Source organism: Suncus etruscus, chromosome 11 (assembly GCF_024139225.1).
Source record: "Suncus etruscus isolate mSunEtr1 chromosome 11, mSunEtr1.pri.cur, whole genome shotgun sequence".
Taxonomy (NCBI): Eukaryota; Metazoa; Chordata; class Mammalia; order Eulipotyphla; family Soricidae; genus Suncus; species Suncus etruscus.
The window spans coordinates 26,357,620-26,385,557 of NC_064858.1; the positions used below are offsets into that span (position 1 = coordinate 26,357,620).

Here is a 27,938-nt window from a genome sequence, read left to right on the forward strand (position 1 = left end):
AAAGCGAGGTAGCTGATGACCAACCCTTTGCAACCTCAAAGCGATTCAGAGACCAGAGGGGAGGAGGTTCGCCTGCATCCTTTGGCACCCGCACATCCATCCAGAGGTGCTTGGGCAGCAGCTGGCCTGCACATCTGGATGCAGCAGCAGCAGCTCCCTTCCCTGCGCGCGCACGCACACACACACACACACACACACACACACACACACACACACACACACACACACACACACACACACACACACACACACACCCTAGTGTCCGCACGGCTGCATGTATGTGTTCCCCCCTGTGTCCACGTGCGCGTGCGCGCCCTAGTGATTGGGGGGCGCTGGGCTCTGAAGGTGGGGGCGCGGGAAGAAACCCAGCCTGTCTCCGCCCGCCTTCTCCCCGCGGCTGGCTCACTGCGGGCGAACCCACAAGCAATTCGGGGTTTGGGCAGGAGGTGGGCTGGCGGAGGAGGGCAAGAGGCAGGAAGAAAGGAGGGAGGAAGGCTGCGCGCGTGTCTGGAGACTGTTTATTGTCTGCCGCCAGTTTTGCGCACCATCTGGGGCCCGGGCGACTGTCGGGGTCGGGAGCGAGCAGGTCGCGGGGGACAATTTTGCGGGTGGGGGAGGGAGGCGAGACCTTGATTTCCACCAATCGGGGCGCCCGTCTGCTTGGTGCGGCGCAGAGGAAGGCTGCGGCGCGGCCGCTGAATGAAAGTGATGCTGATGCGAGCGAGTTCTTGGCTTCCCGGGCCGGGCATGGGGGGCGCGGGGCTGGCCTGACAGCCTGGAAATTTCCTAGGACTTGGCACGGTGAGAAGCGCATCTGGGGCGGGCTCTGGAGTCCCCCCCCACCCCAATTCCACCCTACCCCCCTGCCAAATCCCCCAGGCGCAGAGGCGCGGGAGGAAGGCAGGAGCCAAGGGCACCGGAGCATCTCCAGGCAAGGGACGGGGACACCTTGGTGTGGACCGGAGATGCGCATTGGAGAGCCGAGGCCGGGCTGGAGCCCCAGCTCTGGGAGACCGACCTGAGCGCTTGCCTTCAGCAGGGGAAGGCACCATGGACATAGCTCGTGACTTGTTGTCCCCCAGACACTTCCCCTAAAAAAAGACATCGTGGAAAAGTTGCTTGCAAGAATTTCCACCCGCTCCTCCAGGAGGGCTGCTGGAGCCACTGTGGTCTTACGGAGTGAGCGCGCGTGCAAAGGAGAAAGAAAGACGAAGGTGTGTTTTTAGTGTGTGCATGGGGGGTTGGCCCTGGGCGCCCCCCCGCTGCTGCAGCCTCGCCCTAAGACTCTGGTGAGACTCTGGCCTGGCCTCCCCGCCAGGGACCCCCGGGTGGCGATGAGCCCCTGTGGGAGAGCCTGGAGACACCAGTCCAGAGGAGCCATGGCAGTTCTGGCGTGGAAGTGTCCAAGGACCCGGCTGCCTGTGGGTGCCAGTGCTCTCTGCATCGTGGTGCTCTGCTGGCTCTACATCTTCCCGGTGTATCGGCTGCCAAATGAGAAGGAGATCGTACAGGGCGTCCTGCAACAGGGCACTGCTTGGAGGAGGAACCAGACAGCCGCCAAAGTCTTCAGGTACTCAGTCCTGCCCTGACCTTTCCTTCCCCGGTCAGGGGACAGGGTCACCTCCTTTACTCTGTCTTCCTGTCCCTGGCCTTTCTGTGTCATTTCCAAGGTAGCACCTGCAGCAGAAGGCCCTTCCTTCCGTATCCTTCAACCCCACATATGTCCAAAAAAAAAAAAAAAAAAAGCCTTTGCACATCTTTCCAAACCTAAGTTTTGTTCAACGGTTTGATTGGGAAGGAAAAGCCAGGCTAACTTTATTAGTTTGAGCAGGCTAACCTTGCTCCTATGAGAATGTGTGTTAGGTTTGAGGAAAGCTTGAGACTGTAGAGGGGAAAAGTAGCAGGAAGGAGACTTGCATCCCGGTGGGAGAAATGTTTTGGTAACATAAGAACTAATGAGGAAATAATGGGCAAGCCAGGAGCTTTGAATATATAGACCCCTTTGGGACCACAGTTTCACATATCAAACCAAATATACTGACATCCTACCAAGAACCAAGATCTGGGGTTTCAACAGCTGGACTTTCTATGTCCACCTCCAAAGGTAAACAAACAGGGACTCTCTGGGATGGTGTTGTTTTCCCAAGGTCATGTACCTTGCAAGGGTGGAAGCTGTGCCTCTCACCCCATCAGGCTCCAAAACACCCAGTTCTTATGCCTGACTTAGCATGGGTAGGTGCTTTGTGAAGGGAGGGAAACATGCTTGGTAGGGAGTTGGAATCAAAAAGCAAAACACTAAAACCAGGTAGGAAGTCCGAAGAGGTCTGCACAGAAGTGTGAAAGAATTACACAGAGGTTATAGTTGCTCTCCCTTTCTGGGGTTTCAGCTTAAATAAGTTCCTAAGTTCCTGACACAGAAAGGGAAAGCTCTTTTCTCTCTTCTCTCTTTTCCTTTTCCTGGGATTTAATGAGGAGACACTCCGCATCCCTCCCGACCCCCCAACCTGCTGCTGGTTGTTGCTACTTTGTGTGTCCCAAGGATTGAATTTTGACTTTTCCTATGATTGTAGTGGTTTGAATACAGACTTCTTTCCTGTGTTCTGCTAGGACCTTTTCAAGCAGTGCATGGTGTAAGTAAAATCCAAGTGACACACTTTTGACTGCTGTTAGCTACGAATGTTCAGAAATACCTATAAATTAAAACTTTTTAAAACATATGGCTTCCCTCCCCTTCTTGGGCCTGCTCACACAAAGGAGGGCAGAGAGACAACCAATTCTTTCAGAGGAAGGTGAAAGCTGAATTTAGACCTGAGTTATTAGCATTGGGAGGGAAGTCTCTCTTTTTAGAATTCTATTGTCAATAAATTTAAAAGTAACCTTAGTCCCTTTAAAAGTAGATACCAATTTTTTTTTACCTTTATGGTATTGATTATTAGAATCAAAGTCTTTGTAAACAGCTAGTTGTATCCAGCAAATTTTTTTAAATCTAAAAACAGAAGGCATTTTTATTTCAAGCAATAAGAAAACGAGTTAAGAACTTGCCCTTGGTCTTTAGTAAAAAGAGAGCCCCCTCCTTTTCTTTCTTTTTTTATGTTTGTAGAAGAGATAGAATGATTTGCTAAAGAATATATTTATTTAGACTAGAGAGATACTATAGCAGGAAGGATGTTTGATTCCATGCAAGTTAGATACCCAGCACCCCATATAGTCCTCCTAGCACTGCAAAGAATAATTTCTGAGTATAGAGCCAAGAGTAATGCTTGACCATAGCTGGCTATGGCCCCCAACCCCCCCAAAAACAAACAAGAAAATATTTCATTGGTGAATATAATCAAGTGAAAAATGCTTCATCTTCTGAAACCCAGGCTGATGTTTCTGAGACACATTAGCTTTGTTATTTTGAGCCTTCAATATGCTGTCATTTGGTCTAATCTCTTTGTGCTAAGAATTTTATTTATTAAAACCTATATGCTATAAAGACTACCAAAATACATAATCCTCAAACTTAGAATTTAGGATTTTTGTAAGAGGCATCATTGGTGATGGGAGAATTTAGGCCTTAGAGCTAGGATCCTGTATCTTTTAGCTTCTCTCTTTCATGACTAGATAAATTACACTTTCCTTGACAAGTTGCTTTATCTCTTTGAGTTTAGTCTCTTCCCCTTTCCTTCTTTTGTATACTGGGAATTACATATGAACTCTGTTGCTGAGCTAAATCTGAAGCCCTAGTTTCCTTATTTACATATTGGGATAATAGCATCTGCCTTGTAGGGCTAGAATTCCAAAAATAACAAACCCCAAGCACCCTGATTCTTTCAATGGATGGTGTTATTATAATTGTTATAAATGATAATTTCTGTACATGTTTCAGCATAAGATCAGCAGGCACGCTTATAAGAATTTTTAATACTGGGGCCAGAGAGATAGAATAGTGGGTAAGATGCTTGCCTTACAGGTCTGAGTTTGATCTCGGTACCCCATTTTGGTTCTGTCATTTTCCCTCCTTCCCCAAACCCACCAGAAATATTCTCTATGCTTAGAGCCAGGAGCATGCCCTAAACTCAGATGGTTGTGACCCCCCAAACAAACAAAAAATTTATATATATTTTTATGTCATCTGGTAAATTTTCAGAGGAACATTATTGGTTCATAGTTTGCTGTCACTGCCCCCATAGTTAAAATACAATAATACAATAACTAATAGGAATGGGCAATTTCTGTTTATTGTTTAAAAGATTGTATTTTAAGTAACATGATTACAATTGTATTAATTGTAATGATTCTGATGTACAAAGTTACGACACCTCCACCACTACCAAAGTTCCAAAAAGCTTCCACTATCCTTATGTCACTTCCAGTTGCTTCTTACTATGGGACCCCACTGTTTGGTTACCTGAAACTATACTCTGAGTTCAGGATTTGTTAAAGGATGCTGTCAATTTCCTTGCCTTTTTATATGCCACATGGGCGAGAGATCAGCTGGCATTTGTCTTTTTGGGGGGACTGGGGAGTTTTTTTTATGGGGCTGGGGAGTTTTAAAAGACAATAAATGTTTCATGATTTCAGTTATAAACTTATCTTACTTTGATAAAATTTATTTTTAGACATCTTGCCTATTTACAATGCGGGTAAGTGTTGTGTCTTTGTTAAGTGTTGAGTAGAGTAGCCCAGTCTTTCTTATGTTAAGGAGGCACAACTTTGTCAAACAAGTAACTATGTTTTCTACTCTGCAGTATTTAATGCACAATACAACAGCATATACATACATGTGCGATTTGTGCTTTTTGTATGGAGATTGATGCATATGGATAGTGCGCACAGCATACAAATAACTGCAGTCACTCAACCATTATTTAATGAGTGACTGCATCACACCAGATGTGATTTAGCATGGGGGACAGCAATGAGCAGAAAGGATAGATTCCTCTGAGACAGCTTAACCTCCTACTGGGAAGCTACTGGCAAAACAAGTGAAGAAATATTATGACTTAAAGTACATTCAGATGCTCTGAGGACAAAAGAACATGTTTCACTTTGTTTATAAATACCCAAATTCCCAGAGTATTTTGCTCTCCGTGCTTTCGTGATTTTCTTTTTCTACCTCAGAACTTAAATTATCAAAGAGAACTTTGACAATTGCTACCAGATAGGTAAAGAAGTAGCAAAGCTGCAAATTTTGAACTACTAGGAAGTTTTTTTCTAAAATTCACATGGTATTCAAAAACTAACTCAGTTGACCCTAAATTGCAACTTAAGAAAGTCTCATTACCATTACAGCTCTTGTTCCTGATTGAATAGTCAAGTAGTATAGGGAAACAGCTAAAGAGGTTTTTGTCCTGTCTCTCTGAATCTCACCTACTTATTTTACTTCTTGCTCCAAAATAAAATTCAACTCAACATCTTATTTTTGTCCCTTAAAATAGTCTCTAAGATCAACAAGAAAAACAACAACAATTTAAAGTACTTATTATCTGTGTGGCACCCTGCTACATGTTTAAAATGTGTTGTTTTATAATTTCCCTAAGATATGTGTATGAAATTTATACAATATTTTTCACGTTTATAAAATAAGTTTGTCTTAACTTCAAGCCTCTGGTCCCCACATTTTGTGGACTTATTATAATTACTATGAGACAAGTTCATATAATTACAATGAAATAATCAGCCAGATTATTATCAATAATGGAAAAATGCTGTTATAGTGATATATAACAGCAGAAGGAAGTACCAGGCAGATCTAACAGCAAAAGTCAAAGTGGAGAGATGTGGCAGTGCCTGATATGTTTCCTGTGTGATAACTTATTAAGTTTCTCCTGGAGAATACAGTATAGCAGTAGCATGGGAAGTGAGTGCAGGCCAGATCAGAATGATTGAGTGACTCCTATATATATGACTCATATATATATGACTCCTAAGAAGTGGACAAGCAAGAATTCTAGAGATAAGTCTGTATGTTAGCTAAGAGCTAATTTATCTCAGTTGTACTGGTAAATTTCAGTTGGTAGGTTTTACACTCCAAATTGCTTTGAAAATCCTATTTACAGTGTTACAGCTCTTTTAGAATTTGTTTAGCAGGCCTTCTGGTCTCTACCGGAATGCCCCCCAAAAAAGAAAAAAATGAAGATCCTATTTACTTTTGGGTGGAGACTACTATTTGTTTTGGGGTCACACCCAGGGATGCTCAGTGGTTATTGGCTCTGTGCTCAGAAATCATTCTTGGTGGCATTTGGAGTGACTATAGAGAATGGCAGAAATTTAACCCAAGTTACTGGTATGCTATTTATTACTCTGGCCCACAGTGACCACAATTTTATGTTCCTCTTCCATTTTCTAGTTTCTGATAATACACTACTCGAAGCACTTGTTACTTTGTGTGACTTTTTTTTTTCTGTTTCTATTTTTAAAGATATAGATATCAGAAGTTTTTAGGTAATCCCACACCTACCTGGTGGCCAAAGGGCCCAGAGCTGGTTGGAGAGATAGTCCAGTGGGGGCAGAACATGTCTTGAATATGGCTGACCTGTTTCAATATCTGGCACCTCCATGTAGTCCCTGGAGCACTGATGGGAGTGAGCCTGGAATACTTTTGGGTGTGTTCCTAAAATAAAAAAGTGGGCCACGGAGGCCAGGGGTCAGGTTAGAACAGATGAAAAGTAGGTGCATCCATCTGTGAAAGCCAGGTTGTGATAATTGTATGTCTGTCTCTTTGCCTGAAATGCTTTTCCTTCAAGGCCACATCTTCTTGACATGTTGCCACTTTCTACTCAACTCACTTTTTTTCAGTGGTTTAGAGCAAAGGTGAAGAAGTTAGCTGTGCTCAAACCCTAAGCCCACCACTATAATTAATGTCTATTCTTGAACAAGTCAACCTTTTTTATATTTCTTACTCAGTAAAACATGATTTCTTATAAAATCTTTGTGCTTGTTTAGAACAGATTACATATTGGAAACTTAGAATTTTTTTCTGGCATATATAGTGCTTAATCTATGTTCACTCTCCAAACTTTACTATTTTGTCCTTCCTTCCCAGGCTGTGTAAAACATTTTAGGTATTTTAAATTTAAGTATCAAGTACATATTATTGTCTTTCTTTTCATCTATCAAAAATATCTATTGCCATGTGTCTACCACTGTTAACCATAGAAGTAAAATAAAAATAAAATAATAAGATTAAAAAAATTCTTACTTTCTTAAAATGTACTGATAAATAAGGACAGACATAATAAACAGAGATGCAACAATCTGGTGCATTTTTTTCATGCTGAGATAAAAGTACTGGTTTATTGAGCAGAAATTTCTGCCATTTTATTTCTATTCCTATTCCCAGAACTTAGCGCAGACCCTGGAGCTCTTGTTTTGATTGACTTTCTGTGTACTTGGGTGGTGTAGGGATGTGTGGAACTAGATAGTCAAAAACTCTGTTAGAAGGCCCAGTGCTGTATGGCAGTGTGTGGGGATCAAATATCAGGCATTCTCTCTGTGGTCAGAGTTCCTGCTCTAATGTAGAACTTCCTATTTTCCACATGGCCTATGGTCCTTTGTTATAATGTGAAGGGCTGTCCTTCCACATTAACAGAGGTTTAGCAACATCCATAGCCTCTTTCTACTATATTAAGCAACCATAAATGTATCTAGACTTGGGGTCAGAGTGTTAGGACAGCAGTGAGGCGTTTGTCTTGCACGTGGCCCAACACCACTGGATATTGGCTCATATTGCCTATATGGTCCTCTGAGCCTGCCAGGGGCATTCTGCCGTTGAGCACAGAGTCAGGAGTAACCCCTGAGTGCCTCTGGGTGTGACTCCAAAACCAAACCAAACCAAACCAAACAAAAATGTGTCTAGACTTAGCTGAATGTCCTGGGAGATAAAACTGTTATGGGTTGGTACCCTTTGCCTTATTAGTTCATTATTTGTTTTAAAGGCCGATGTTAATTTGTTCCCTTTCCTTTGTGCTGCTGTTCTTATCTAATGGAATATTCTGACTCACATAGTTCCTCTATTTCAGATGAACAAGGAATGTCTTTAGTTCCTCTATTTCAGCTGAAAAGGGAAGTCCTTCCCTGTACAGGATTTTTCAGTTTTATCTTCGGGCTAACACCCGCTGTCTATGGGGAAATTATAGAGTGAAAAAATACTTTACAGTGGCTTTACTGAAAACTTGGGACCACTGTGGCCTTAGGGCTTTGGTTCTCACACTGGTCTGTGCTGTGCTGGTATCTTCAGGCATGTAGAATTTGGTTGCACGCACTCTTTAGCTCTGGGAGTTCCTTTGCAATAATGTCCTTGATTGTTGATACTTTATGGAGATTTTCTTCCTGTGTCTCTGTGGCTTTAATGATTCTTATATTATTTCTGTTGAGTTTATCAAAGACTTCTATTTTTATCTGTTCACATTCTTTGAGAATTTTTTTCATTGTTTGATCATTTGTTTTGATGTGTTTTGCAACCTCTTCTGTTGTATGGAGTTGTTATACATCTCATCTTCCAGCTCATTGATTCAGTCTTCAGTCACTGTTCCTCTGTTGGAGAGACTTTCCATCAGATTTATATTTTGCCTATCCTGTTTTTTAGCCCTGTTATTTCAGCTTGAAGTTTTCTTATTTCTATTCTCAGATCTTCTTGATTCTGAGTTCTATGAACATTTTCTATATTTTTTCTCTGAAGTCTTTATCTGATATGGTAAGTAAATGGTTGGTACTTCTTGTGTCATGGGAGCTACCATCTTCATTTTCTGTGCATGGTGGGTCCTGCATTATTTCCACATTGCTGTGGTCAAAGTGTGTTGTTTTCTATGTCCCATGCTGGTTTTCCTTGAGTAGGAGTAGAATACTACAGAGTGAAGCGTAGTGGCTGTGTTTCACTGGATCTTTGTCTTTGACTTGGATTCTGTTTCTCATCTGGGCACTGCCAACATCTTTCTTTTTTCTTAAAAAAAAAACAAAAAAAACCTTCCTTCTTCTATTCCTTGTTTTTATTTTTTCAATAACTTTATTTTTACTTACTGCTCATGTCAAAGTGAAGTTCTTTTGGAGGAATCCTCAGTCTTGGAGCCACAGGCCTGATCTTGTGACCATTATCCAGTTCATTCAGTTTTCCTGTATAGGAAAAGAACAGACTTGCAATAAAACCTCTTGGACAATAATTGATCACATTTTTGTTTGTTGATTTGATTAAAATTTTAAAATATTTAGATACTTGCACTTTTGTCTTCTGCCTGGAAAATGAAAATAGTTAGAGTGTCTTCAATAAATATTAAATGAAATATTTTATTTTTTTTTCAACTTGGAAGCCTGTTGATCTTAATTTGGGAGAGAAGCAAGCAGAAAATTCAGGATCTATTGAAAATAATGTATGTCAGTGTAGATTTTATTTTATTTGGTCTTTGACCAAGTTGGGTATTGTCTTGTAAGTAATGCTAACTATATATTTTTAATGAAGTACCTCATTCATTTCTAGTAAATTATGATACTTCTTAGCTATTGATTTAATTTTGACTCTGTCAAGAGCTATGTGAACTTGGGTAAGTTGCTTGACTTCTTATTTCTTTGTTTTGTCATGTGAAAAAGTATTAAATTATTAACTCATTTCATAGGTTATGGTGATAATTGAGATATTAGTGTTGAATTCATAGCCATCTTCATCTGGCAGAAAGAGTTGATGAGAAGCTGGTTCTCATCTATATAGAGTTCAGGCTTTGCAGTTCTTGATAATTAAGTTTTGAATTTATTTATTTATTTTTTAAATATATAAAATCTTTATTTAAGCACCATGATTACAAGCATGATTGTAGTTGGGTTTCAGTCATAAACAGAACACTCCCTTCACCAGTGCAACATTCCCACCACTAATGCCTCCTCCCTTCCCAACCCTTGCCTGTATTTGAGACAGGCATTCTACTTCTCTCATTCTTTTAGATTGTCATGACAGTTGTTAGTATAGTTATTTCCCTAAGTGCATCACTACTCTTTGTGTAGAGCTTCATATTGTGAGCCGGTCCTTATGACCCTCATAGTCTTCTATTTGCTTCTGTCATTTGTTAACTTTGTGATCTTTGAAAAATTTACTTAATCATTTTGAGTCCTAGGTGGGTGGAAATTCTTACTTCAAGAAGGTTAAATGACTAATTCTTACTACATATTATGTCATAATGATGAGAAAAGCTTCTCTCAGGAACAAGTCATATGTCCCTAACTTATATTTCAATAATAGAATATGTGATCTTGTAATGTACCTACTTCTTAGTGTTAGAACTCGAGTCTGTAACTTGCCCAGCAAGTCCATCCACAAATCACCTGCCCAATAATTAATTAATTCATTAAACATTTACCAAGTGCCTAGTGTCTACCAGTTAAGTGCTAAAATATGATGAAATCATTGTTCCTGATTTTTATAGAAGTTATAGTATAATGTCTAGTCTAATGTCATTTAGCAGTCTCAGTCAGAAAACTAAATATGGTGTTTTCTCAAGAATTATAGTCTGTCTGTTTTGGATAATTTTGCTGGATTGCAAAGAGATTGATTTTTTTTTCTATTTCTTTCAGACTGTCTTCTAGCTATAGGATGGGATAGCAAGAAAGCAGCTCAAACCACAGAAGTTCTGTCATTCCTTAAATTAGGTGCCAAGAGAAATCTGAATTCAGAGCACACTCTCCATTATTCAGGGACAGTGATAGAGTTTATAACAAGACTTTCATATCATTATAATGGGAAGTCTTTTTTTTAAACAAAGTGCCTGTTTAAATATTAATCTACAGATATATTCATGCTTTTAGTCTCTCCTACTTCTTTAAGATTTTATAGTTTTTTTGGTCACAATTTGGAAATAATAAATACTGTAGAAAAATTATAAATGTGGTAAAAATGGAAAAACTCTTATGGAACTATTAGAAAAACTCATACTTTCTTCTTTTAGAAGTACTCATTGTGAACATTTCCTTTTGTGCATATTTGCATGTTACTATTAAATTGTCTATCTTGTTTGCTTTTTATGTACTTTATTTACTCAACACCATTTCTTTATTATTTTCTCATATAATTAACATTTTAAAAGCTTATGGTAAAATTGCTTTAGGATTTTTTTATTCAAATATTTACTCTTAGTTTCTTTAGTGTTAGCATATCAGTGGTACCATACCAAATGACTTTCTTTAATGGGATCCTTAAAAATAATACTAAAATTTGCATGTTATATATGTTATTTAATTATTTAATAATTAATTAATAATTAAATAATTATAAGTAATTATTCATTTAAGTTTGGTAAATACTAGGCATTGGAAGCAAAATCAGAGCAATAGCACAGTGGGGAGGGCTTTTGCCTTGTATATGGTCAACTTGGATTAGATTCTTGGCATCCTATATGGTCCCCTGAGCACCACCAGGAATGAATCTTAAGCTAAAGCCAGGAGTAACTAGTGAGCACTGTTGGTGTGGCCAAAAACTTAAAAAAAAGATAAGAAAATAAAATTAAAAAAAGAATTATTTTTAAGTTGAATTTAATAAAAAAAATGCTGTTTTCCTTTGTAGGAATGACTTATTTGGGGCCAGAGATATGGTATAGAGGTTAAGGTTAACTTTCATAAGGGTGAGCCAGTTCAGTCTACTGGACTGACCTTCCATACATCAGCAGAAATAAGTCTAAGCACTGCCAGATGTGGCCCCCCAAACCAAAACTAAATCAAAACAAACCAAACCAAAATCATACAAAAAATGATTTTATAGTGGTTACTGTTGCTAATATTTTGGGACAAGTTCTTCTAGACCTCTCAATGCTTTGTGTATATAAAACAAAAATACAGCGAATACAACAATATATCATGACTAATTTTTATAGTAATAGTGTATGTAGAACTACATCACCCCCTTTTTAATGACTATAAAATTTTTACTTAGTTAAGACTTTATGTAATGAGATTTTTTTATTTAACCAACTTTATTACATACATTATTGTATTTGGGTTTCAGTCATGTAAAGAACACCACCCATCACCAGTGCAACATTCCCATCACCAATGTCCCAAAACAGCCAAGATACCCTTCAACAGATGAATGGCTAAAGAAACTGTGGTACATATACACAATGGAATATTATGCAACTGCCAGGAGAGATGAAGTCATGAAATATTTCTATTCATGGATGTACATGGAATCTATTATGCTGAGTGAAATAAATCAGAGAGAGAAAGACACAGAATGGTGGGGAGGAGAAAGATGTAATGAGATTTTTATTTTCTTTTTGTTTGTTTTTTGTTTGATTTTTGGGTCACACCCAGTGACTCTCAGGGGTTACTCCTGGCTATATGCTCAGAAATTGCTCCTGGCTTGGGGGACCATATGGGGTGCCAGGGCATCAAATCATGGTCTGTCCTTGGCTAGCGCTGGCAAGGCAGATGCCTTAACGCTCCATGCCACTGCTCTGGCCCCTGTAATGAGATTTTTAAGGATTTTTTTTAAAGATGTAAGATATTTTAAGGAAAGAAAAAAATCTATGGACAACAAATGACTCCACCATTATTAGGTCTTCATGCTATAATTTCTCACTTTTATAAATAATGATGTGATTAATGTCCTTGTGTGTGCATGTTGAACACTTGTTTCTTTTCTTTTTTGGGGGGGGGCACTCCCGTTTGATGCTCAGGGGTTACTCCTGGCTAAGAGCTCAGAAATTGCCCCTGGCTTGGGGGGACCATATGGGACGCCAGGGGATCGAACTGCAGTCCTTCTTTGGCTAGCGCTTGCAAGGCAGACACCTTACCTCTAGCGCCACCTCGCCGGCCCCTATTTGCGACCCCCAGAGGAGACCCCCGACCCACGGGGATGAGGTGAAGAGGGTCACTACTAATTTGGTGGGTTGTCATGAGTAGACCCGATCTATAAAACAAACTTAAGAGGTTAAGAGGAATGCTCAAGACAACAGATGCTGTTCAAAACCGTTTATTGTAAGGGGTGGCTAGTTTTTATAGGCAGATGCATGGGGGAAATTCAAACACACCAATCATCATTTCGGGCAAGGAATATTTCCAAATATGACAGAGGCAAAGCACGATTTGTTTTTCAGTATCTACATAAGCCAGGGGAGGAGTTGGGATAAAGAGTTTGTGAGCCAACATTCCAACCTTATCAGTTACTTAAAAATGTTACAAGACAGGATCTAAAAACTTTGTTTAGCCAACAGATCTAAAAGAAGCTGCTAATCTTTTGCTAGTTTTAACTGTTACAAAGACAGACTGTTCTGTTTATGTTGCTTCCTCCTGGCTATGCCATCAGGCTGCTTTGTGTAAATTTTAACTTTTGAGGTTAGCCATATCCTTTGTCATCAGGGCATGAGTGCCTCTTGTCACATAGGCAACAAGGTCAGGGGCTTCTGAGACACCATTTTGTTCTAGGTTCTATCAGCTCCCCACAGTTCCCCCTTCTCTATATAGTAAAAGGAAAAAATGAGTGAATGGGTGGAGTGCCTGTTTTAGGTTACTTGGTGTGCTTCCAGTTCTGGACATGGCGAAAAAAGGTTCGAACCAGGTTTTGCCGGAAACGTTTGGGGGGCCATGTTTGCTCCCAGTGTCTGACACCAAGCTATCCCCGTCTTAAGCATCTCTACAGCCTGGAACAGAGTGAATGCGGGTGCTTGGCCAGGTACTCAAACTCCTGAAAGCTCAGTGGTTGAAATGCAGGTTTATCCAAAACCTTGTGTCCTTCAGGATCGTGCTGAGAGAGCTGCTGATAGCGAACCTCTATCTGATTCTTAACAAAACTTGTGAAGCGACGGAATGCCCAGGGGCCAAAGGAAATAAGCAGCAAAAAGCCAATAAAAGGTCCTAATAGGCTAAGTGATTTTTCTTAAACTTCTTAGTTATTATTTTAAAGCTAGATGTTTCTCTCTCTAGCCACAGATCCATATTCTTTTGGCCTTAACTTACACGTAGCAGGAAAGCAAAGTCCAGAAATTCTCCAGGGAAAATTTATCCCCAATGGCCATTGAGTAATCTGGGGTTTACCATCCCCTACACCTTCTGCCATGCTCTCAGAAGGACAAAGCTAGCTTAACACATCATTTTTAACACATGATCTTTAGTTGCAGGATGCCACAGTCTGTCAGCTGCTAAATGACCAGACTTGACCAAGTTGTGAAAAAATTAATTGAAATCTCAAAAATTGATAAGGCTTTGAAAATTGTATTTATCATAAAATTTAGAGATAACAAATAAACAGGCAAAACAAAACAACACTAAACACAACATTTTATACTCATGGCCACTTTCATTCATCACAACACACACATGAACAGACAAAAGTATCGATTCAAAACTTTCATTAGAAAAATTGACCCGGGTAAAATTGGACAAGCGGTTTTAAATATTTAGCCGGCATATTTGTAAGAAAAACAATTTTTTTTTTGTAGAAAAACTTTTCAGTTTTTAGAAGTACTTAATGTAGATGGAGTGAAACTTTGCTGAAAATAAAAGTTTTAAGGTTTAGATTTAGAACAAAACATTTTTAAAATAATTCTAATTTGAAGTTTAAAACATTAAGTAAAATGGTTAGTAAGCAGTTAAAAATTTTTAAGTAAAATGGTTAATGAGCACTGTAGGAGGAGTTTTCACTCTGAAGTATGATATCATCTGCTGTAAATGAACAGGTTTTCTTTAAATTAGTTTTACAGTAGAACAGTAAGACAGCTGCAATAAAATGTTAAAATTTTTATGATTAAACACAAGAGCATGAACTATGATTATTAAAGGTATGAAAAACTGACTTAAAAACAAACAAACAACTGTTCCTACTTTGAAGACTTCAAGTGAATAATTTGTAAAAAATATTATATACCAAATTAACAAAATGTTTAGATCATTATAAAATATAGTTAAAGACATCTGACGCATTTCCACACCTAGAGCTTAAGACCAAAATTATATTTGATACATGTTGTCAACCTGCTTATAAAATTTAGTTACTTTTATAATATTACTTATAAAATTAAATATATATATATATTTTCATCAATACTAAATTTCTTTACTTTGACACAAATATACAAATTTGTATAATGTGCTGACTTTCTGAGTACACTTAAAAGGATAGTTCTTTCAATGCAGAGGTAAAGAACAACCATTGCTGTAGCACAAAATTAAAACCAAGGGTACTATAAAGCACACCTGGGTGTTCACTGTGCAATAAAATTAACTATATTATTTAAAAAGGCTAACTACATCATTTTTCACATAATTTTTTTAAACACCTTAAAAATCAAAATAAATTTTCTAATAGAAATATAAAAGACTCAAATTTTAATACTTGTGTGTCCATTTAAATTTTAAAACACCAAAAGGTTTTTCTTTTACCGATATTTTGTTATTACAAGTCAAGTGACAGAATTATGACCTTGCTCTAAAATTTCTGAGAGGCATGAACAAAGGGAGTTTATTGCTCTTATCTCCCTGTTGCTTTTTCTCCGTAGAGAATTTTTTAACCCTTACAGACCTGAATTTAGAAGGTTTTCTAATTTCCAATGTTTTAATAATTACTTTACAACACTCAATGCACAAAAATTAATAACACAAATGCTTTTAGAAAAGGCACACTTATGCCGCATAATTTAATTCACAAATTTCACAATTATTTGAGGCTTTTTATGAGACACAACAAAATTCTGACAATAATTATCACTATAAATTCCACATGAACAGTTTCTGAATCTTTTTAATTCTACCTCTGCCACTCTCTGCCATATTTAGCAGAGCAATCAAACTTGTAACCACAAAGACACACACGGGCTAGCATTATTTCTGCTGAACTTAAGCCAAATTTTACCAACTTTAAGAGAGAAGTGATATTTTTTTCTCCAAAATTTTTGTCTGCATTAGAATATGCCACATATACACTACCTCTGCATAGATTAAATAGCTTATTATGACATTTTTGAACACTTTTAAAACCTCATAATTTTACCAACTGTGGTCTTTATCTTAGAAAAACATTTTAACTCAGGCTTAAACCTGTTGTCACAACAGAGAGACAACCATAAAAACCTAAGGGAAGTTAGGGCTGCATTCCTGCCCTAAGGGATGGTGGGGTATATGGCCTCTCCCTTGAGCGGGGCCAGGACTTTATCTTTCTGTTTGTGCTGACATGAGGTTTTGATATAAAAAAGGAGAATTTTTAAGACCAGAAGGTAGGGGGTACCTTGTTGTCATTGGCTTGCGACTCTTTTTCTCTTCACATGCATCTTTTAAAAAACTGTATAAACTTATTTGCTGGATAATGAATATCAATTTTTTCCTTAAAAGAGGAACATGCCAAAAGCCAATTATTTGTATTTTGCATCAGCCAATTTATATGCTGTTTTATTTTAAGGTTGAATAGGATAATTAGGTTTATTTTCAAAATATTTTTTACAAAATTTATTACCTGTGCTACATATATTTGACAAAGTGTGAGGCAGAACCTTCCACTGATAATGCAGGGAGGGGTAAATGCCGGTAGCTAAAGAGCATATTTTTGTAAAAAAAAAAAAAAAAAAAGAGGAGGTGTGGGGGGGGGAGACTGAGTCTTCGCAGCAACCTTGGTGATATCGAAATCAGTTAGGGAAGGGTTTCTTTTGGAAAGATCAACAAAAGAACTGGCTCAGGAGCTTTCATGGGAGGCAATTTTTAAGTGTTCCTGTGCATCTTTAAGAATTTGTTCATTTCTGGGATTTCCTTCAGTATTAACTATAATGGATTTTAAAAGATCCCAGTATTGCTGCATAATTTTTCTTTCGGCCTCACTGCCCTGGGTGTTAAAGTGATCAGTGAGTTCAGCCCCAACTTGGTCCCAGGTGCTGCGGACTATCTTTGGTCAAGTTATAACAAACCAAGGGACAAACCTCATGTATAGAAAGCAAAAATTTTATCAAATCCTTTTTCTTAACCTCAGTATTTCTATCTCTTAGTTCCTATTGAATTTCCTTAATGAATTTAGCTTCTTTGCTGATAGTAGTCCCCATTTTTGTGGGACGAATGGGATGGTGATGTTCAGCTAGCTGTTAGACTAACCCTACTCTGCACCACCTGGATGGGGCTTACCTGACGTCTTATGAGTGGGCTCCGGACTCGTCGCACAGCTGCCATCCGATTGGTGGTCTATTTTCGTGCCCCACATTGGGCGCCAGTTGCAACCCCCAGAGGAGACCCCCGACCCGCGGGGATGAGGTGAAGAGGGTCGCTACTAATTTGGTGGGTTGTCATGAGTAGACCTGATCTATAAAACAAACTTAAGAGGTTAAGAGGAATGCTCAAGACAACAGATGCTGTTCAAAACCGTTTATTGTAAGGGGTGGCTAGTTTTTATAGGCAGATGCATGGGGGAAATTCAAACACACCAATCATCATTTCGGGCAAGGAATATTTCCAAATATGGCAGAGACATTTTACGTTTATGTTGCTTCCTCCTGGCTATGCCGTCAGGCTGCTTTGTGTAAATTTTAACTTTTGAGGTTAGCCATATCCTTTGTCATCAGGGCATGAGTGCCTCTTGTCATGTTGGCAACAAGGTCAGGGGCTTCTGAGACACCATTTTGTTCTAGGTTCTATCAGCTCCCCACACCTATTTTCTTTTTCTTTTTTTTTCTACTTTCTCAATATAAATTTCTCAAGACAGTTTTTCTTGGTATATTTTTCCCCACTTAATTTTTTTTAAATAATGTCTTTATTTAAACACCATGTTTAAAACATGATTGTATTTTGGTTTCAGTCATACAAAGAACACCCCCTTTCACCAGTGCAACATTCCCATCCCCAATGCCCCCGATTTCCCACTTTATTGTTAATCCTTATAGCTGGTTTTTTTTTTTTTTTTGGTATTTCATCCAAAATCTTTGACTTTAGCCAAGCAGACTGGAGACTTTTTCTATCTCTGTGTGGATTATGGTTGGATAAAAAGTGGTTATTAACATTAAATGATCAACTATCCCAAAGGGGAAAACTCCCGAAAGGGACAAAACACCTGTAATGATTCCCATATCACTGGATTCACACATTGACTGATCTTTGCAGAAACCTAGTCAGGAGGAATCTATATTTTTTAGAGTTTAAAGTTATATTTTTATTCTATGTTATTTGAAATTATTTGAAAAATTTAGTGTGAATGTTATATATAAATATATTCATAGATATTGAGTGATATTAATTTTATCAGTGTATTACCTATATCCATATTATTTCTAGGTTGTTGTGTTATCCAAAAATTCATATGTTAAAGGTATAATCCCTAGTAGTGAAGTTATTTTTAATTTATTAATGTCTTTATTTATACAATTTGATTTAAACATGATTGTAGTTGGGTTTCAGTCATATAAAGAACACCCACCTTCACCAGTTCGACATTCCCATCACTAATGCCCCAAATCTTTCCCCTCTCTCCCTCATCCCCCCACCTGTATTTGAGACAGGCTTTCTACTTCCCTTATTCATTCAAATTGTTATGTTAGTTGTCAGTGTAGTTATTTCTTTAACTGCACTCACCACTCTTTGTGGTGAACTTCATATCTTGAGCTAACCTTTCAGCCTTCATCTCTATTGCCTCTGAGAATTATTACAAAAATGTCTTTTAATTTTCTTAAAACCCATAGATGAGTGAGACTATTCTGTGTCTATTTCTCTCCCTCTGGCTTATTTTACTTAGCATAATTGGAAATCTACTTGGTGTACCCAGAACATGCCTTTCCCTGTCATTCCATCACAATCTATTAGCATGGCTTTTTATCTACGTTTAAAAAGAAGAAACCTTGGGTCTTAGAAGGATTTAGTTACAGGATAGTTATGGAGTATGCATGCAACCAACCCTAATTAGATTCTCCTACCACATGGCCCTTTCATCTTACCTAGTGTAGCCCTAAGGGCCTTAGAGCACCACCAGGGTGACCCAGAAAATTCCTGACATTGCAGGGTGTGAGAAGCTAACCCATGGGGCTAGTTTGAAAGTCCTCTCTAACAAAAAAGAGCAATGACTTTATGGAACTATTTATATAACTTTCTAGAAAATTAAATGACACTTTAAAATGATATTTAAAGTTATTTAAAATTAAACAACACTTTAAATCTATGTTTCATGAGATGGTAGAGATTTTAAGGAGAGAGAGGGAAAAAATCTTTAAAAAACAAATATATTTGTTCCTGGAATATTTTGTGAATTCTTTTTCGGTCTACTAAAATTTAAAGCCTTGGACTTGAATTTGGAACAGATCAGTTCAGGGGTTGAGTGTTGAGTTCAAGGTGATGAAGCAGTGCTGGTGTCACTTGTTTGGGCAGTGAAGAGTCACACATGGAAGTGTAGTTCCTGTAGACCACTGTGAAGATTCCTGTATGTTGATACTGTTTCATAGACTGGTGACTCAAAATCACCCAGCTATGATCCAGTCTGTGTGTGCAGTCATTAGTTAAGTCTATGTTTCTGTCAAAATGATAAAATTGTAAGGGTCCAGTTCTCCGAACATATATTAGTCATTCCTGGTTTATGTTTTGTGTAGTTTTGGGGACATTGGGGATTAATAATTGTGTTGACACTGCCCTGTGTCATCTTTGTTCTGGGTGAAAATTTGTCTGCTGTGCAGCTTTTTGAAGTGACTAAGCATTCTATAACTCACTTAGCTTTAGTACTTCAGGATCAATGATTGAATCTTTGTTTATATTTGTCTATGATTCCACATCATTGCCCTAGTGTGTATGTGTGTGTAATAAGTGCTTGTGGCATAAGACAGACAGATTTTGGGAGTACGTGTTCTTAATTTTCAGGGGGAGTTTAATCTATTGCCTAGAATAAAGAAACCATGATTACATTGTCACTAGCAATTCGTTTATTTGCCTCTTTGTTCAAATAAAGGACTTCTGTGCCTGGCACTGCTTGGGTTTTGAGAATAAAGTGGTTAATTAGAAGTATATGAACCTCTCCCCTGCTGTGTCCATTGGTTCTTTCAATTTAGAATACAGGATACCAGGTAACTTTATCTCCAGCTTTGAATTTAAACGATAAGCCCAGCATAACATCACACTGAGAAATATCAGGAAAGAACCAATTAAAAAACAAAAATTTTTTGTGCATATGACTTCAAAGTTTGTAAGGTATAAACAGTCTGGAAAATTAGACATTTTCTTTGGACTTCTGATATAGAAAGGTTGGGACTAGGGTTGTCGCTCAGTTTGATATCCTAGGTTTGATCATTAGCACTGGGAGAAAACAAACAGACTGCTCTGTAGAAAAGAGAAGAAATATGGAAAGTTAAGCTCATGTTTAATTGACATTATTTGAAACAAAATTTTAAAGCAAAATATTTTTTAATAATATAATTTTTATTTTAATCATAGTGACTTACATATCGTTCACAGTAATATTCCAGGTACATATTTACATTGAATCAGGAGAATTCCCACCACCGAATTGTCCTCCTCCCACATCCACTCTCATCTTGCCTCCCATATCCTCCACTCTTCACCCAGGGGCTGCTAGAATGCATGGTCCCCTCTGGGTCTAGATTATTACTTAGTGGTCTTATACCTGTTTGGTCTTGGTACCTCCATTACTGCCTCCTCTAATTGGAGGCAGGACTAAATAGTTCAAGTTACGTGGTTTTGTTTGAGGAAGAGAAAAGTAATAAAATGAGGTAAAAATAAACTATGCCAACTATGAGCAGAGTCATTCTAGAGGCTCTCCTCCTTGGTTTGAGAGACGAAGGGGAAAAAAGAAGGTAAAACACCATAACAGTTCAAAACGAGGAATTAAATAAGATTTCCAGTGAGCACTGCAGCAATAGAGATATGCACCACATAATTGCCATGGCCATGAGATAAAAAACATGACAAAGCACAAAAAGGAAGAAGAGAAGAGAAGAAAGAAAAAAGTAAATATATAAATAAAAAAATGGATGTCTACTACAATATCCACCCCAAAACAAAGAAATCGACAAAAACTTGATAAAAGGAAAAAAAAAAGAAAAAAAAAGATTATTTTGTGCTTTTTGCCTCTCTTTTTTCCCCCTCCTGCATAGGCACAGTAAATATTGGGGTCATTCGAAATGAGAATCCCCTTGGCCTAAGAGATATAGGGCTTCTCCACCCTTGGAATATATTGTCATGGGATTATCTATAGACTCCTTTCAAGTTCATTTACTCTCCCCTTGGTTAAAGCAAAATATTTGAAGCAAACCAAGAACAGTGCTGGGTGCTCTCATAAGTCTGATTGTTCTAACCCTTGAATTTAAATTCAGTTTCATTTTCCAGACAATACTGATATTTTTAGTAATAAAATGATATATTTTGTGTGTGTCTGCCATAGCCAGGCACTGTTTTAAGCACTTTACACCATTCTAACATTTAATGTTCACAAAGACTCTGCAAGACTTATTCTTTTTCTTTCTCCCCCAATTCACAATACAGACCGGGCAAAGGGCCTGTGTTGAGGTGTATATTGGGTGCATTTACTGTACCTCCTCTTTCTATACAGTCAGTGTAAAGAACACAGCCTGTGGTAAGAATTGGGAGGCCTTATCTTTTATTTTTTTCTTTTATATATATTCCTCACCAGTACAACATTCCCATGACCAATATCCCAAGTGTCCTTCTTCCACACCCCACACCAGCAGCCTGTACTCTAGACAGGCTTTCTACTTCGCTCATTCAGTGTAATTATTTCTGTGACTGCACTAAACGATCCCTGTTGTGAGCTTCATGTCAGGAGCTGGACCCTCCAGTCCTCCTCTATTTTGTCTCTGAGAATCATTACACAAATGCTTTTCATTTTTCTCAAAACCCATATACGGTAACCAACACCCATAGATGAGTGAAACCATTCTGTGTTTATCTCTCTCCTTCTGACTTATTTCACTCAGCATAATAGACTCCATATACATCCATGTATAGGAAACACCCATAGATGAGTGAAACCATTCTGTGTTTATCTCTCTCCTTCTGACTTATTTCACTCAGCATAATAGACTCCATATACATCCATGTATAGGAAAATTTCATGACTTCATCTCTTCTGACGGCTGCATAATACTTTATTGTGTATATGTACCATAGTTTCTTTAACCATTCATCTATTGAGGGACATCTAGGCTGTTTCCAGAGTCTGGCTATTGTAAACAACTTCTGCAATGAATATGGGTGTGAGAAAGGGATTTTTGTATTGTATTTTTGTGTTCCTAGGATATATCCCTAGGAGTGGTATAGCTGGATCGTATGGGAGCTCAACTTTCAGCTTTTGGAGAAATATCCATATCGCTTTCCACAAAGGTTGGACCAGATGGCATTCCCACCAGCAATGAATAAGAGTTCCTTTCTCTCAACATCCCCGCCAGCACTGCTTGTTCTCATTCTTTCTGATGTGTACCAATCTCTGTGGCATGAGATGGTACCTCATAGTTGTTTTGATTGGCATCTTCCTGATGATTAGTGATGTGGAGCATTTTTTCATGTGCCTTTTAGCCATTTGTATTTCTTTTTTGTCAAGGTGTCTGTTTATTTTTTCTCCCCATTTTTTGATGGGGTTAGATGTTTTTCTTGTAAAGTTCTGTCGGTGCCTTGTATATTTTGGATATTAACCCCTTATAACTCCATCTATTTATTTCTGCTTTCACTTGCTTGGAGAGTACTGTTTCCTTTTTAAAGATACCTTTAGTCTCAATGTCAGAGAGTGTTTGACCTACATGTTGTTCTATATACTTTATGGTTTCAGGTCTGATATCTAGGTCTTTAATTCATTTGGATTTTACCTGATGTTTACATGATTTACATGATGTTATTTGGAGGTCTAAGTTTGCTTTTTTACAAGTGGCTTGAAGGACTTATTCTTATCTTATAAAGAAATGGGCTGTAAGTAATTATTAACCCGAGACCATTTTGACCATAGATGGTGCTGAGAACTAGCATTTTAACGAATCTATTATATGAACAGAACTTCTTTAAAATATTTGTTACCATCCTTATAATAGCCTTATTAGAGAATCTTTTTTTGGGTGGGTCAGCAAAATTGCATCACCTTTCCCTATGATGAAGTCGAACATGGTTTTCAGGTTAGAGTGAAATGGTGCCAGGTGACTTTTCTTTCTGAGGCACTAGGGGAGGGTCCAGTTTCCTCTTTATCTGGATAGTTGTTGGCAAAGTTCACTTCCTTTATATTTAGTAGCAAAGTTTGCCATTTCCTTGGTGGCAAATGATGGCACTCGAAGCAGCCTGCTCCAAGACACACCAGCCTGGCACTTTGAGTATTTGGAACTCAAGTTATATAAGAAACAGCTGGTGCAAAATAAAAATGTAGCACTTCTTGGTCTGAATAAAAGGAAAAGGATTTCCCCAGGGGAAACAATGTCTAACTGAAGGGGAAAGGTATCTTTAGCCAGAAAGTATAATTTAGTCCTCCAAAGCAATTAGATGTTCTTACTTCACTAACCTACTAACTTTTCTCTCCTCAATTCTGTCTAAAAATACTGGGATAATTTCTCTAGTTCTCATATTCATGGTACTCTCTGAGTAAGAATTTATATTAGTCTTTATCCCCTCGTTACTGGTTTTGTATTAATTTGGTTACTAGACCAACTAGAAATGAGCAGGAAATTAGAAAACATCCCTCTTCCAGACACTGTAAGTTGTCTCTGCCATCAGAGATCATCCTTATTACCTGGCTACCTTCTTGTTTTCCTCTATCTTAAACCCACTCCAAGCTATTGGGAAACTATTCTTTTATTTACTTAAAATGTAATTTTGGGGAATAGTTGTAGGCTCACATCAAAATTAAGTGGAAAGTATAGGTTGTAGGTCTATATCCACCTGTACTGAGTTGGTATGAAACATGTGGTGCTGAGGACAGAATGCAGATGCTTTTGCATGTAGCATATGTGCCCCACATCCCTATATTATCTCCTCAGTCCCAAAACACTGATAGTTTATATATGTATATGTATATATAATTTCTTTTGCTGTTTGGCCACATCTTTTTTTATATATTTATTTAAACATCTTGATTACAAATATGATTGTGATTAGGGTTCAGTCATGTAAAGAACACCCCCCTTCACCAGTGCAACATTCCAACCACCAATGTCCCAAATTTCCCTCCATCCCACCTCACCCCCATCTGTACTCTAGACAGGCTTTCCAGTTCCCTCATTCATTCACATGGTTATGGTAGTTCTCAGTGTAGTTATTTCTATAACTGCACTCACAACTCTTTGTGGTGAGCTTCATGAAGTCAGCTGGAAGTTCTAGCCCTCTTCTCATTGTCTCTGAGGATTGTTGCAAAAATGACTTTTATTTTTCTTAAAACCCATAGATGAGTGAGACTACTCTGCGTCTCTCTCTCTCTCCCTCTGACTTATTTCACTCAGCATGATAGATTTCATGTACATCCATGTATAGGAAAATGTTATGACTTCATCTTTCCTGACGGCTTCATAATATTCATTGTGTATATGTACCACAGTTTCTTTAGCCATTCATCTGTTGAAAGGCATCTTGGTTGTTTCCAGAGCCTGGCTATTGTGAATAGTGCTGCAATAAATACAGGTGTGAGGAAGGGATTTTTGTTTTGTATTTTTGTATTCCTAGGGTATACCCCTAGGAGTGGTATATCTGGGTCGAATGGGAGCTCATTTTCCAGTTTTGGAGGAGTCTCCATATTGCTTTCCATAAAGGTTGAACTAGATGGCATTCCCACCAGCAGTGGATAAGAGTTCCTTTCTCTCCACATCTCCGCCAGCACTGATTGTTCTTTTTCTTTGTGATGTGTGCCAATCTCTGTGGTGTGAAATGTTATCTCATCGTTGTTTTGATTTGCATCCCCCTGATTATTAGTGATGAGGAGCATTTTTTCATGTGCCTTTTGGTTTTTGGCCACATCTTATGATGCTCAGGGGTTACTCCTAGCTGTGCACTTAGAAATCGCTCTTGGCTTGGGGTACCATATGAGATGCCAGAGATTGAATCAAGGTCCGTCTTGGATAGGCCGCATGCAAGGCAAACACCCTAACACTGTGCTATCGCTCCAGCCCCAATATTTTATATTTTTATAGTTTCATGTTTCTCAAAATATCAGAGATAGAATTATATACTATATTGCCTTTTCAAATCGACTATGCTCTGGTCAGGAGTAGTACAACATATATATCTGTGAGAATTGACTGTCTTGTGGGCACCCTGTGCAAAGGAGACTTTGAATATGGCAGCTGATAAGTACAAGTTATTCTTTCACATCTCTTCATTGGTGAAATCCACAGGGACTTTGCCTTCAGGATGAATTATTGTCTCTGAAATTGAGTCTGGATCATAATAGCTTGAATTATTCTGAAAGATAATATGGAGTTCTAATAAGTAATTGCAGGTTTTTTAAAAAATTAGTACACTCTTGCTGATAAAGTTTTATACAAGTCCTAAGTGTTAAGCAAACCTGGGTGTTTTCTCAATCTCATTCCCTACAGGTGAAGAATGTTCAGATTTTAATTTCTATTTTTCCAGGTGTTTCCTTTCTAAAAGTATTATTTGTAATCCAGGATGGGATATGTGAGAACTATAATTATTACAGGGATAAACTAGAACTATTTCTAACAACCCATGCATAATTGCCTCAGTTTATGTAATTTTTGTATTCTATTTATGAAAATATCTAGAGCTATTTTCTCTGTACTCTATATAGTCTAGCTGGCTCCTACAGGTTACATGTGCAAACTCTCTTCATTGAATAAATAGGCTAGATTTAGTGATGAACCTCATGAATAGAAGCTGCTACTATTAGGATGCTTCTGTTTAGTGTTGAGTTTCATGAATAGTGATGTTTCCATCACTTCTCACTCTAAGTTTCTAAAATGACCTGTTATGGGTGCTCTTTCTCGGTTGGTTTCTTTCTCTGGGAGAATCAGCTGCTAACCAGCTGCCATGCTAAGAGGTCACCTCAGGTATTTTATTAAACTATAGTAAGAAACTTGTGACAGAATGGAGGAGGAGGACACAGCCAGGAAAGAACTGAGGCACCAGTTACACCAGTTATTGGCTACTCCAGCTTAGGTAACAGCAGCTTGATGAAAGACCCAGAGCCAGACCTTGTAGCTAAGATACCCCTACTCTCCAGAAATCATGTTAGAAAATAAGATTTATAATATGGAGATTCCTTAAAAAACTGTGAATTGAGCTCCATATGATCCAGTTATACCATTCTTAGGGATATAACTTAGGGATGTAACAAAAACACAATACAAATAAGTCTTCTGCACAACTATAGTCATTGCAGCACTATTTACAATAGCCAGAATCTGCCTTTCAACAGTTGAGTGGCTAAAAAAGCTGTGGTACATATGATTAATGGAATATTATGTAGCCGTCAGGAGAGATGAAGTCATAAAATTTTCCTATACATGGATGGACATGAACTATTATGCTGAATGAAATAAGTCAGAGGGATAGATAGACACAGAATAGTCTCACTCATCTATGGGGTTTAGAAAAAATAAAATACATTATTATAATAATGCCCAGAGACAAAAGAGATGAGGGCTGGAAGGACCAGCCCATGATATGAATGAAGCTTACCACAAAGATTGGTGAGTTTAGTTAGAGAAATAACTATACTAACAACTATCATGACAATGGTAATGAATGAGAGAAGTAGAATGCCTGTCTCGAATATAGGCGAGAGGGAGGAGAAGGGAGATAAGGGACATTGGTGGTGGGAATATTGCACTTGTGAAGGAAGGTGTTCTTTATATGACTGAGAACCAACTACAAACATGTTTGTGATCATGGTGCTGAAATAAAGACATTATTTTAAAAAAAAAGGAAAGAAAGAAAAATAAAATAAACAGTTCTAAAGCTATTAAAAAGAGTAAGTTGAAGCATTTTGGATTAATTTGCATTAGATAGCATTATATGAAAGTAATATGAAAGTTTTTAAATTCTCATCTTATTGAGAAGTTTTATCATAAATGTGTTCTAGATCTTATACAATGCTTTCTATGCATGACAATATGATTTTAATTTTTGTATTTTATTGATATTGTGCATTGTTGATTGCCTTGCATATGTTAAACCATCCTTGCATCTCCGGATGAATCCTACTTGGTTATGATATATGATCTTTTGGATGAATTGTCAGATTATCTTTGCTAGTATTTTGTTGAGAAGTTTTGTATCTGTGTTAATCAAGTATATAAGCTTTTAATTCTTTTATTTGTGGTGACTTTGCTTTGGTATCAGAGTGCTGCTAACTTCACAGAAATTAGGGAGTTAGGACATGTTTATAGTTCTTCAGTTTCCTGGAAGATCTTGAAAAAGATTGACAGTAGATCCTCTTTGAAGGTCTGAAAGAATTTACTAGTGAATTCATATGGGCTTGGGCAAGGGGTTTGGGAAGCATTTTGATTATCATTTCAATATCCTCAATTGCAATAGATCTATTCAAGTATTTCAATAATCTTGGTTCAACCTTGGGAGGTTATAAGCATCCAAGAATTTATCCATCTCTTTTAAGTTCTCTTATTTTGTGGCATAAAGCTCAAGGTAATCTATGATTATTCTTTGAATTTTCCTTGTGTATGTTGTTATAATCTAACTTTATTTATTTATTTATTTTTTGGCTGTAGATAATCTCACTTTAATTTCTAATTTGTTTTATTAGGATTCTTTAGTGAGTCTTTATTATTAGCAAAACTATTGATTTTATTTATATATAGTTGATATATTATTAATTTTATTTATTATTTTCAAAGAACAAACTTCAGCTTTCAATTATCTTTTGGATTGTTGTTGCATTTTCAGATAGTTAAAATCTGCTCTAAGTTTTATTATTTCCTTCCTCCTGCCTGCTTTCAATGCATTTTGTCAGTAATTTCCAATTTCTTAAGCTGTGGCATTATTTATGTAAGCCATTTCTTTCTTACTGATGAATGCTTGCAAAGCTATAAAGTTTTCTCTTAATTTTCTTT

The 27,938-nt window shown here is 37.8% G+C and overlaps 1 protein-coding gene and 3 non-coding genes across 4 annotated transcripts in view; 2 read left to right on the top strand and 2 right to left on the bottom strand.

Annotated features, from left to right (window-relative positions):
* The first annotated feature begins 1,246 nt into the window (after positions 1-1,246).
* ST8SIA1 (ST8 alpha-N-acetyl-neuraminide alpha-2,8-sialyltransferase 1) overlaps positions 1,247-27,938 on the top strand; it is a 147,016-nt gene continuing 120,324 nt past the window's right edge. Inside the window, exon 1 of the mRNA XM_049783839.1 lies at positions 1,247-1,570. Coding sequence (XP_049639796.1) covers positions 1,335-1,570 — 236 coding nt within the window. The 5' untranslated portion in view covers positions 1,247-1,334. The remainder of the gene's footprint in view (positions 1,571-27,938) is intronic.
* On the top strand, positions 6,042-6,103 carry LOC126023776 (U7 small nuclear RNA). The gene has a single exon (XR_007500839.1). It is a non-coding gene; the product is annotated as a U7 small nuclear RNA (small nuclear RNA).
* On the bottom strand, positions 15,043-15,172 carry LOC126023098 (small nucleolar RNA SNORA22). Its single transcript, XR_007500310.1, has one exon. It is a non-coding gene; the product is annotated as a small nucleolar RNA SNORA22 (small nucleolar RNA).
* LOC126023144 (small nucleolar RNA SNORA51) lies at positions 21,381-21,513 on the bottom strand. The gene has a single exon (XR_007500351.1). It is a non-coding gene; the product is annotated as a small nucleolar RNA SNORA51 (small nucleolar RNA).